General features: G+C 26.2%; 1 protein-coding gene across 1 annotated transcript; it reads left to right on the top strand.

Annotated features, from left to right (window-relative positions):
* The first annotated feature begins 6,807 nt into the window (after positions 1 to 6,807).
* On the top strand, positions 6,808 to 8,406 carry LOC101255503 (uncharacterized). The gene is made up of 2 exons (XM_004242382.5): positions 6,808 to 7,084; positions 7,935 to 8,406. The coding sequence occupies exons 1-2, from the start codon at positions 6,962 to 6,964 to the stop codon at positions 8,166 to 8,168; spliced, it is 357 nt and encodes a 118-aa protein (XP_004242430.1). The 5' UTR covers positions 6,808 to 6,961; the 3' UTR covers positions 8,169 to 8,406.
* Positions 8,407 to 13,697: the final 5,291 nt, after the last annotated feature.

The following is a 13,697-nucleotide window of genomic DNA, read 5'->3' as shown; positions in this document are numbered from 1 at the left end:
CAGACACATTTTTTCGAAAAGTTGTTATTTTTTCCAAAAGACACAACTTTCTGGATAAAATGGGTCTGAACAGATTTCACTGAACAGACATGTTCCTTGCTGAAAATGGCTATAAAAGGAAGTCAATTTTTGATTTTTTCATACACTGAAAATTTTTCTTTCTCTGCATTTATTTTTTCTCTCAAAATAAAATCAAAGTGTCGATCGACTGAGTTTGTGTGACTTGTTGCTGTTCTTCAGTTCGTTGAAGTTATAAAAGTTTGAGGTACCGCTATTTCTTTAACAGGTTTAATCCGTTTTATCTTGGGAAAAATTAATCCATAACCTTTGGTACAGTGAGGGGATTAAATTTCTTAAGGACACGCAATAATTTCTGTGGACTCGGATTAATTCTTCTATTTTAAATTTTTTCTGCTTCATCTTGTTTTTGTTTCTGTTCATTAACTTCATAAATACAAGTTATTGTAAGAATAACATATATTTGCTCATGAAAGTGTAAAAAAAAAAAAACTAAAGAGTTTTGGTCCTTTTGGAGTTAATAATTTTCTTAGAAATTATGTGATGTATGTTTCTTTTATTGCGAAAAATATAAATCACAAATAAAACATAATATCAATATAACTAATTTTTGTATTATTAATTCATTATTCTTATACGTTTTACGAAATGGCTCCTTACAACTCATATATATACTTCATATTTAGCCATGACTTTTTTTTTTTCATATCCCTCCTCTTCTTCCTATATCCTTTCCTTCAAAAATATATCACATCGATTTTCATTTCATTAGGAAAATATATTTGTGTCTAGAATATATGGCTAATTCAAAACCACTACTTTAACATTGTTTAATCTTACCAGTTGCAGTTTTATAAGGTCGTACTCAGACTCAGATTCGTTAAATTTGACTCTCGAAACATAAAAAATATGACAAATTAAAAAAAAAAGAGGATATTATTTATATGTTACTCTTTAATTTTCTTTTATTTCGTTTGATAAATCAAAGAATTATATGTACTTTCTTTTTATTACCCACAATACATAGAATGTTAATTTTTATTGCCGTAGAAACATATATATATCTTATTTAAGATAATAACATCTAAGGGTACTTTAATTTAAAATGTGTCAAATGTATTACATTACGTTCTTTCTTAAATTTTGTGTATAGTCAACTAATACTGCGTAAAAAGGAAGTACTAATAATTATTTATTCCCTTCATTTATCTTATGTTTAATTCAAAGTCATGACTACTAGACTACTTAATCAGGGGCAGAGCTAGAAGATCATATATTACTAGGTTTATAAAAAACGGAAAAAAAATATTTTATACATAAGGTTAATATTTATTTATATATATCAGACGTTAAATATCTTTAGTTATTCATGCATATTTTATTTTTTATATTCTGTACTTTTCTTTTTGAAAATTTCTAATTCCATTACTGAATTCAATTACTTACGAGTGAGGGATGGTGGAGAAGGATTGAATAGGAGTTCAAGAAGATTGATGATAGGGTGGGGGTGGGGGTGGGGTGGAAATCAATCACTTATTATAAAAAAAATAGGTTAAAGAATATTTTTAAACTATGTAAAATTGAATAAATATGTTATCGCACAAATTATTGACATCTGAAAGTATTTTTGTATAATTACAATTTTTGACCCTTTTTTATTTATCACATTTCGATTTTATAAATAACAAGATGAATATTTTAAGTAATATGGACAAGTAATATGAAACGGAGGAACTAATACAAAGGGACAAATGGAAGTGGTCCATGTAGAAATTGGAAATTGAGGGCCAAACCATATCATATAGTATGTGTTATCAAGTCATGAGAATCTGTTCATTTTTTACTTAAATAGCAAAACCCTTTTCTCTCTGAGCATATTATATTTATGTATATAGAGAAGCCAGGACCCCCAATTTGTGTAGAAGCATGAAGTGATATCTTAGTGCAAAAGAATCTGCTTTACCTCTGATTGAACATTACATTATTAGTTTTATTATGCTTTAAATAAACAAACAAATTAAAGCACTAAGTTTATTATTTTTTTTCATTTGATGTTCGATATTCATATTGGAGTCCAACTATTTTGAATTCACACCATGTAGGGCTCTATTTGGGAAAATCGCTTCTTACTAAAGATTTTTCCATATTCAGTACTCAAACCTGATATCGTTGATTAAGGAATAAGAACTATCATCCGCTGGACCAGATCTGTTTGTGGTAAATTAAAGCACCAATTTTACATAACATATTGACTTAATTAGTCCATCAAATCATACTATAAATTTTGATTAAACAAATCTTTGAGAGTCACTTCCAATCATGTTAACCACTAAGAGGACATAATTTGGTTCCCTTTTACTTTCCTTAACTATACTAACCAATTTGTCAACCAAAGACATCTAAATTGCACCATCCTAATTATATGTGCTACTCTATATTTAAGACCAGGCAAAATGCCATGCCATTAAGGCAGACTTAAAAGTTAATAATATCATGTCATGTTAAAAATATTTTGATAAATTTAGCTCAACAATTAATATAAGCATTAATAATTCAATGAATATGAAGATAGTAGAGTGATAACGTAAGATTTGATACAGTGTGCTTTTCTCATTTACAGATCAACTAATTTACTAAATTTTTTCGGTGTTTGAAGACACATCCGCACAATGAAGTTAGTATGATGCATGGTCATATATACTTGGTTGATGCATGTTGACAAGTGATACGAAAAATGAGCGTTAAATAAAGTACTATATACATCGATAGCTAAAATGAAATGGTGATTATATATAAGGTGTAGTGATACTCTTGCTAGTATGATCCCTTTCGGAAAAAAATCACATTACCAATTTCATTCAAAATAAATATAAAATCAAAATAAAAAACACGTCATGATAAGAATTAGAAGAAAGATAGCTATACTGATTCAATATACTCTAAAGACGTCTTCAATACAATCTTGACGATCTCATAAAAATAAATTTTCAATTAATTGTCATAAAATCCTTGTCTCCATGCCAATCGATAAGAATAATATTCAATTCCTAGCTAATGGTAATCTTACATATATACTCATGATTAATATCCTCTACAAAAAAAATATTGCTATTCTTTATATGACCACCTACTACTAATTAATGAGTAGCATAAGCACCTTTACACTAGCATTATAGTAGCTATTAATTGGATTACCTAATTTATCTTAGACTTAATTAATCAAAATTATTAATATTGGAGTTTGTGGATTAATTATTCGAGAATTTGGATAAGAACAAACTACTAATATATATGAATACTTTGAACAATTCTTTCGTTTCATTTTGGAATTTTAATTCATCTAATATTCGTTACAAGACCGATTAGTTAATTTATCTAATTAAATAAAATGTATACTTTTTTATTCATAACAAATATATATATATATACGCACATAACATATGATGTTAACATATGATTAGTACATTTTACAGTTTGTTTGGATGGTTCATGCATGGTTGTTATCAATGTAATTTTTGCATGTAGTGTTCGGTATTGTTACTTTAAATATAATATTTAATTTTAAATTTTATTGTATCAAATTAATAAATATGTGGATATGCTTCTACGAACAAAAATAAATCTCCATCCATTGAATGCAGAAAAGTAATTTAGTGTTGAAATTTATACAAAATTAAAGTTCAAATGTCTGCTTGACTAATGCAGCTTCTACGTTGATGCCTTTTTCTTTTACATTGAACACAACATTACGAGTGCCGTTCAAAATAGATATTTTTTGGACACTACAGTTTACGTGATAAACGAAATCTATTTTAAAAACACACACTAAACACTTTATTTACAAATAATATGAACTGTGCTAAATAAACGTTAATTACGTTTGTTCAATCAAAAATACATCTCAAAAGTTTTAAGATAGGTTACCTACAAATGAAGATACACTTCATATATCATATAATAAAACAATTACACGCTATATATAGGATTAAAAGAAGTTTATAAAAATATAATATTTCAAATATTAATAACTAATTAATTTCATCTAAGAGGAAGAGTTTTCTATGTTAAAAAAATAGTTTGTCAGTTAGAATTCGAAATTTTTGATTAAAATAAAATAGGAGCACTGAATTTGCTGAAGAAAAGATTGTGGTTCTATTTATCCGTTTATTGCTTTAAATGTAGAAAAATTAGTATTATCAACTCATGAAAAAAAGATCTCTATCTATCACGCTCCCAAAATAGTCATCATAATTTTAATTTTAACAAATCAATTGATTTGCTACTCGAATTTTTATTTTATTAAGGAGGATCCAATTTATTACTTTATAATTCTCTTTCTTACTTCCCTTATCTTCAATAATATGTAACAAATTAGTTGGGTACGAATATGGGGATCCTTAAACAAATAATTTCCATTATTGCCCTCTTTGAAAAATCATTTATCTCTTAAAACAAACAAAAACCCATTAAAGAAAATGATAAATATAAAAGGAATAAGGATCTGGAAAATATCTCTAATTTTGATCGAATTTGCAATCTATTATCTTTTGAATTATTTATAGTTTATTTTTTACCTTCTTAACTATTTAATAATGTATTTTTAAAGGTATATATATGCCCTCGTGAAAACATTACTTTATAATTTTAAATTATCTTTTATGTCTACATTGGCAAATATATATGTTCAAAATACGGCATTAAATAGTCTAGAAAGATAATAGATTCTCATGAAAGTTTAGTATCACAACAACAAATTCGATCAAAATTAAAATATTTTTCAAACCCTTATATTAATATAAAATAAATTTCAAACATCTATTATCGATTCAATTATTTTAAATAATTAAAAAACCTCAAAATTGATTATCTCTACCCTCCCAAAAACTAAATAAATTAGGCAATATATTTGTAGGGATATTATCTTTTGGAGAATTTTAGTGTGTAATAATGGTTAGAAAGAATCAAAAGGAGTCTAAAAGTAGAAGTATGACTCGAATATTATTGGCCAAAAAATAGTTGTGTGTCTCGAGAAAACTATGTATTTTGTTGGCTCACGCAATTAAACCGACAATAACTATAACAGATACTCGCTCTATTTCATATTATTTTGTTCATATTAATTTAACGAAAATATAATAAAAATATACATTTTAATATCTAAGTTAATTATATTAATAGTCTTTTTAGAAATTCAAAATACTTTTGTTATTATTAAAATAAAAATTAAAATATTTATTTTTAATGTAAAAATCAAATAATATGAAATAGTCCACTAAATAAATAGTAATAATAACAATAATAAAACATCATGGAGCCCAATACACACGAGTATTCCCAAGTATCTTGGTGAGAATCCTGGATTTGGACTAGTTTGACAATTTAAATTGAAAAAAATATATAAAATATTTACACTTTTATATTATATAAATATACACGTGATTACCATTTTAGATTTACCTAGTCAGCCCACTATAATTCTATTCCTTTATTTAGTATGATGATTATGTGATTTGAACTTAAATTAATGAAGAAGTAAAAAAATTGTATTACTCTAATGGTTTGTTTATTTAGTTTTATAATATGTAAATAGTTATTGACAAATTAAAATTTTTTCAAAATTTTGATTTTTAATTTTTGATGTATTTTGATATATGTGTTTGTGATATCAGACTAGTTATTAGCGAGCTAATAATAGTAATGTTTTTGAGTTTTAATATCCCAAGTAACAATTGATAAAATTTCTTTAATTAAAGGTGCTTACTTTTAATTAATTGAAATTGCACCTTTAATCTTTAGTTATATTGAATAACTTACAAAAAAAATTAATATATTTATTAAATTGTCTCACTACTAACTAAATAATCAGGAATTTTATTGTATTGTTTTTCCATATTTGTCTATAATGTAATTTTAAAAAATTGTCTAAATATAGATATTAAAGACTAAATTGTATTATTTCACACTTACCAACTATCCATGGATAAGATCAAAGTTTACCAAATAAAAGACTTAATTATAAATCCTAAATTACTCAGATATCACAAGAGTAAGGTCAATTTACCAATTAAGAGGTTTAATTATTAATCCTAAAATACTCATACACCACAAGGATTAGGCCAAAATTTATCAATTAAAAGGACCTACTAACTTAAAAAAAAAAGGACTAACTATAAATCTTAAAACTACTCATATGGTTTAATTATAAATTATAAAATACTCATATATCACAAGAATAAGGTCAAAATTTTACCTATTAAGAGGTTTAATTATAAATCCTAAAATACTCATATACCACAAGAATAAGGTAAGGAATTATCAATTAAAAGGAATAAAGGACCAATTACAAATCTTAAAATTACTCATATATCACATCAAAAAATACCAATTTAAAAACTCAAATTACTCATATATCACAAAAATGAAACTAAAAGTTACCAATTAAAAGACTTGAAAGAATAAGATTTCATTTTAGACGTAGACAAAATAGCTTCTTAAACGATTTTTTTTTCAGAATATTTAAAATAAACAATAAAAAAAACTTATAAACACTTATTTTTAAGTCAAAATAATAAAAATTTAATCAATTTAAACAGATAAAACACTAAATTACTCATATATGACAAGCATAATATCAAAACATACCAACTATTATACCCAGTCAAAAATCTTAATTACATATAAATCTGAATTAATCAAACTTCAAACTGATTGCGAGGACTTACCGAAAACATAAGGAAGTAAAACCACAGACACCTTTATAAAAACTAGTGTGTGGAAACAGGTAATAGCCGGTATCCGGTGCACTAAACAAGAAAAGTCTTGTATGTGTTTTTTGGTCTGGTTGATGTTATAAATAGTGAAGCCAAAAGAGAAAAAATAACAGAAAAAAAAAATATATTTGTCTCTGTTTTTCTATTTGTGTGAGATTTTCAATTTGTCCAAAATGACAGGGAAAGAAGAGATGACTAGTGTAACACTTGATCTTCTTAAGAAAAAAATGGATGATTTTGCTAAAGAAAGAGATTGGGAGAAGTTTCATAGCCCAAGAAACCTTCTTTTGGCTCTGGTACGTCGATTTGTGCGTGTTATTCTTTTTGTTGTTACACATTATGATAATTTTTTATGTATCTGTTTATTCGATATCTAGTGTTCGTGGTTTAATGCACCTTCTTTTGATGTTGGTGTTTATTATTTCTTGATTTATATGTGCTATACAACTTGTTGTTATGAATTATGATAGTCTTTCTCTTTTATCGTTTATCTGATATCCAATGTTTGTTGTTTATAATTGTTATGCATCTGAATTTGTTGATTCAACTAATTCAGATTCGAGATTTTTTTTCATATCTATTCAATTTTTGTTATTTAATAATCTTGAATAAAGTAAATAAAACGTTTGGTTTGTTTGTATAGAAGTTGTTGTTTAGTGTTTTTTGTTTTTGAGTTACAAGTGGATGTCTGATTTGGTTTCTTAAAACACAAGAAAAACATTTCACCAAAACCAGAATTTGAGGAGCACTTGTCAAAAAATAGTAGATATTTTTTCCGTTTCATATTTTTATCGAGATACGATTAAATTCATTCACGTTAAAAAAAATTCTTTTTTTTTAATCCAAAAAGATATTACCCATGTACTTCATTCAACTTTTATTTACTCGATTTTATTTTACATGTCACTTTTTCTTCTTTTTCGATTGTATTAAAAGTCAAACATCTTTTTTATATATCGAAAACTTAACTTTTTACTTTCTTTTTTTTACAGTCAAATGACAATTTTTTCTCGTCATTACTTGGAAAAACAGGGCTTTTTTTCTTTGTGTTTTTCCTAGTAGTCCATAAAAATCAATTTTTTCTTCATCATTATTTTTTTGGTTGAATTAATTAAAACATTTATCTAATTTAATATTATTTTACAGGTTGGTGAAGTTGGAGAATTATCAGAAATATTTCAGTGGAAAGGAGAAGTTCCAAAGGGTTTACCAGATTGGAAAGAAAATGAGAAATTACATCTTGGTGAAGAACTTTCTGATGTTTTGTTGTATCTTGTTAGGCTTTCTGATATTTGTGGCATTGATCTTGGCCAAGCTGCTCTTCGTAAAGTTCAACTCAATGCTATCAAGTACCCTATCAAGAAATCTAATGACGAATAAATTAGTCGATAGTCGAGGTGCGTGCATATTGAGGTCCAGTGGAATGATGATAATAGTCTCTTTGTTATTGGTAGATTTTGATTTTAGTTTATGATGGTGTCTGATTAAGTACATTTGACTTTCGGTTATGAATATTCAAGTGACTTTTGTATTGTTTGAAATTATCTATGAGTTATGTTGAACTTATATTGTTATTTAATATTTAAAGGTAATATATATTTTTTTTAACTAGTTTAAATATAACGTCTCTTTTCTTTTCATGTGTGGAAGGAACAAAAATACATTTTGATTAATTGATATATTAATTTGTATTATATCATCAACAAATAACATGATAGTAATCTGTTTAAACCTACAAGTTGAATCTAAAAAGGAAGGGTATATATACAAATTTTGCTTCTATTTCGTGTTAAATAAATATTATGTTTCTGAATTCTGATAGCTATTTGGTCTCTAACGATCTAATTAGTTACAGTTTCCTTCTTCGGAGGGCTGGGATTAAGATAATTGCAACATATATCACAAAGATCAAAATTTGAATATACCTATAAATGAAAGACCAAGGTTGTTATTAGTTCTCATTTGGCATTCAAAAGTTTAAACTTTCCAATAGAGTATAATTTATTCTTTAAAAATTAAACCCGAAATCTCTCTATAAAAGAGAAAGGGAAGGGGGAATTAACTTTTTATGTTATACAGGGGAGGACTTTAACAAGTGCTAAATAAAGGAGTTCGGAGTCTAAAGAGTATAAAATATTAACAAAAATTTTAAAACGGTATATAAAATTTTATATTAACCAAAATGGCAAAATCGCTGAAACAATAGCGATTTCCTTCGCCGAAAAAAGCAAAATCACTGCAGTAGCAGCGATTTTGCAAAATGTGATTTTTTTTTAAAAAAAATTGATTTTCATTTTTTTTTAAAAAAAAAAAATCTCAAATGAAGATGTGTGACGTCGATTTTCATAATTTTTTTAAAAAAATGAAAATAGCTGCTTAGGCAGCGATTTTCATGAACTCTTTTTTTTAAAAAAAAATAATCACATTTTGCAAAATCGCTGCTATTCCGACAATTTTACCATTTTTATTGATTTTAAATTTTATACGTTTAAAATTTTTTTTAATATTTCATTTCCTTTAGACTCCGGACTCCTGAATAACAGTCATTTTGCCATATGGTTGTACTACCTAAAAACAACAATTGGACATTTGTGTACAATTAAAGATCTTTTGCATTTAATTTGGATCGTTTTGGCAGTTGAAACTCATATCTTTCTCTTGCCAATCCATTCAATGTGCTTTCTCAATTCTCATTAAAGTTTTTCCTACTATTAAATCACAAGTTTTTTCGGTTGAATTTTAGTAATTTCTTCTCCGGATTCTATGGGATTTCCCTTCACATGTCATCAATATACCCCCTCCCCCCCCCTCTTTTTTTCATTCGAGTAATTTTAAATTCGAACGATAAAATCTGTATTTTGAGGTAAACTTCTTCATTACTACCTAGTACGACAACTCCATACCAAGAATGCTTACTAACTAGCTAGTATGACGACTCCATGACAAGAATAAAAAAATAATTATTATTTTATCACGACTCTGATTGATAAAACTATCAAATAAAAAATACAATAGATTAAATTATAGTGATAATGTAAGAAAAATCTTTTAATGATTGTAATCTTTTTAAATATATACTAGGATTCAAATATCTTTTGAAAGGAACTAAGTGGATTTGCTAGATATCATTCTAAATAGGAAGGTCCATATATTGATTAAGGTGATATAATTATAAATTATTATTATTTGTGGAATCCAATCCTAATTAAGTTCACCTAGTTATTTAATTTAGTGATGATGTTTTTTTTAAATGGATATCTAGCAAAATTCCAACATAAACGACATCATTAAAACTGTTTAACACGAATATAAGAAGCCAGCCAAAGAAAAGATGACCAAATCAAATAAATAAAATAATGTATAATGCGTCCTACTAGTACAATTTTTTTTAAAAAAAAAAAAAATTGTTCTACAAGTACTATATATATATTTTTTAATGACTTGAAAAATCATTGCAAGTAATAGATTAAGATGTATGGCAAATTAATTGCTCCTTTAAATAGAGTAAGTCATGTATTCGTTTTTTTATTCGATTCTATACTATTTGGTTTGAATTTTTTTAATTTTCGATTTTGAAGAAGTGTAACTCAAACAAAATTAAAATAAAATTGATCTGTTTGATTATTCAATTATTCAATAATTAGACACATAATCAAAATTATAATCGCAATGTGATATGTATAAAAGGAGAAGTAATAATATTTGAATCTCTTAAATATACTATCTAATATAAATCACAAGTAAAAACGTAAAACACAATACTTAAAAGTCTATCAATTATAAACATTCTAACCTAAAATATAAACTATATCATAATGAAAGACAATATGTTTGTTTTTTGGTTTTCCAGTTTTTAGTTTTCTAAATTCGAAACCAAATAAAAAAAACATTCTAAATTAGAATTTTATTTTATTTGATTTAGTTTTTCAATTTAATTCAAATAGTGCACACCTTAATGTATTCTCTATATTGGTCGAAGACATGCGGCTGATATGTTCAATAAAGTTTTCAAAACTATAATATCATTAATTATGAATTTTAGTTATATAAGATAAATTATTTTTGAAGATAATTTAAATTATTTATCTATATAACTTAAGGACAATTTAACAATCTTGTAAAAATTAGGAAAATATCAAAATCATGTCAATTATTGTCAACAAGGTCGGCCAATAATTCTGTCTCACATTGCTTGTATTCTTCTCTAACGTTACTATTACGTTTTTTGGTTAACAAAAACATACCGTCATTTATGAATCAAACTATCCCAATAATAAATAAAATATTAGGCGACTTTTTAAATTTATCTAAATTTTAATTGACAGGATTATCAATATCATTATTGTTTAGAAGATAAAAAGTACCCATAAAATTAATTAAAATACGTAATCATAAATTGTAATGTTGCATAAGATATTATATCTACCAATTTTTTTTTAATATTATCTAAAGGACATAACACTCAAGGATGGACACAAGAAAACATATATATAAATCCAATAATAGCATATAGCTCATGAGATTAAAAAAAAACCCTCATTTTTTCTAATAATAATAATAATTAGTACTAGACTCGCTTTGCATATTATATACGCAACCTTTATTTAAGACAATGCTTAATTCTAATAATAAAATTATTTTTCAAATTTGAAAAAAAAATTCAATCATTCTATCGCAACTCTTGAATTTAATTACTTTTACATACTGTTTTTCAAAGCAAATATTCCCGTAACCCCACCGGCCAAAATTAAAAAATAATATTACATTTACTTTGCTTAATAAGTAATGAAGCAGAAAGAGAACTTCTAATTATATAATTAATATTCCCTGAAATCCGCAACTCTATATATCCATGAAATCTCATTAACACTTTAATTTTTTTTAATTAAGAAAGCCATCTTCCCCTAATGATGACACTCACTTAACAGTACATATCTCTGGCTCTAAACATCTTTCAAAAGACCAAATTCTTCCTTTTTCAATAATGTAGCGGTCGATATCAAATTCATCTTAACTCAATATTTTTAGCAAAAAATTTAAATTTATATATGTAAAGTCACTAAATTATAAATAATCGTTCTAAATCTATATGATAAGATTTTATTATTAATTTGAATTCTTAAGAATAAGTTCCAAAAAATTTAAATTCTGAATCTGCTACTCGTTCTATTTGTGTATCAACATTGATTGTAATTATTACTTCGATACTAACCATTAATTATTGTATATAGTTAGGACCACACTAAGTGTATATATATCTACAATAAAACAACTATGATCCTCAATAGTAACAAATTATAACTCATATAAATATGCTTATTAAGAAAGGTGGTGTAGAAATGTCCTTATGGTCCAACACCACCGTGGTACGGCGGTGGTGTAGGCGGCGCCGTTACATAAGGAGGCGGAAAGGGAGCAGTATACGGCTAGGCAAACGTCGGGGATTCGGGCTCGGGTGTCGTCCGGCGGTGGTTTACTGGCGGTACATGGCGGGTCATTTTCAGGTGTTGAAGAAATTAGTTATTCAGATGGGATCGATAGAGGCTTATTACTTGTCTTTACCTTTTTTTCGTTCGCAAATATTTCCCTTATGCTAATTAATTAACCGTGTAATTTAACTTGTTCTAATAACATGTGTTATTGATTTATTTCAAGTTATATAATCAAACTTGTTATGAGTCAATGTCATTGTAAGGAGTTAGGAAGAAAGTACGATAAAAAAAACAAGACTTTATGAGATAAAAGTAAAATTTACACGCATTTTATGATTTTAATTCGCAACATTTCGTGATTTCAATTCCCAAATTGGTTCCATTCCATACTAGGCAAACTTAAAAAGGATGAAGACACTTCATCATAAACACAGGAGAATGTGGGGTTAATTTAGAGCCTAAGATAATAAAATATTTCATAATTGTTTAATATTGGATCAATTTTATATTTTAATTTATTTTCATTTTTTTTAATTGACAGAAGCAAAAACACATTCGTGCATACGCTGGAACTAATTATATAAAATGTGCTATGTTGGGTAAACTGATTTGACTCTCCTCCATTATTCTTTCCTTGCATTTTATTATGCGTAGCGTCTAAAGGAAAGACATATGTCTTATTTAAAGTTTAAATTTAAATTTTTGAAAATTTCAAATTCAAGTCTTTTCATTTCAAAAGGCTTGAATTAAAAACTTTCGATTAAGTATAAAGATTATTTCAATTATCTTACCATAATGAGTTTGATTGCTTTGCATTTTTTCTGTTTTTACAACTCTGATACTAGTAATTGATGTTCCCTGAAATCCGCAGCTCAACTAATTATTGAGTTAATAATGTTGGTAGTCACTCAACTTTGAATTGTTTTTCACAAAAAAGTCATTCAACTTTCATTTTCAATTTAAAAATCACTCAACTATAAATTGTTTTCATAGAAAATCACTCAACTTTCATTTTCAACTCAAAAATCACTCAATTAGGACTTCTTTGCACAGAAAATAACTCAAACTATTTAATTATTTTTTAATTAAAATTTAGTGATATAGAACCTAATATGCATCTATTTGAATAATTTAATGACCCACCCCATTTAAGCCGACCTGCTAAGAATATAATATTTAACATTTTATTTTACCACTAATTTTCTAAATCATTCTCCATATTCTTTCCATCTATTGCAACTTCTGTTGAAAATGAGATTGTTAAACTTGTTATTTTTATCGTACATTAAAAAAGTACTAGAATTTTTATTTTATTTTTCAGCTTCATGGTTTCTACTAAACTCTTGGCACCAAAATGTAAAACAAACAACTATTGAAGATAAGCAAAAAAATAAAAATTAATTATAAAATATTCAATATTATATTTTTAGTGGTCGAGTTAAATGGAGCGGGTCATTAATTGGATTTATATTCGATT

This window comes from Solanum lycopersicum, chromosome 6 (genome assembly GCF_036512215.1).
Source record: "Solanum lycopersicum chromosome 6, SLM_r2.1".
Lineage (NCBI taxonomy): Eukaryota > Viridiplantae > Streptophyta > Magnoliopsida > Solanales > Solanaceae > Solanum > Solanum lycopersicum.
Note: the sequence above shows the minus strand (reverse complement) of the source record. Positions and strands in the feature narration are given on the sequence as shown.

What these genes read in the sequence shown, in the direction of transcription:
- LOC101255503 (XM_004242382.5), top strand. Translation starts at nt 6,962, where the DNA reads ATGACAGGGAAAGAAGAGATGACTAGTGTAACACTTGATCTTCTTAAG. An exon ending in GAAACCTTCTTTTGGCTCTG is followed by an intron (nt 7,085 to 7,934) that starts GTACGTCGATTT and finishes ATTATTTTACAG; the next exon opens with GTTGGTGAAGTTGGAGAATT.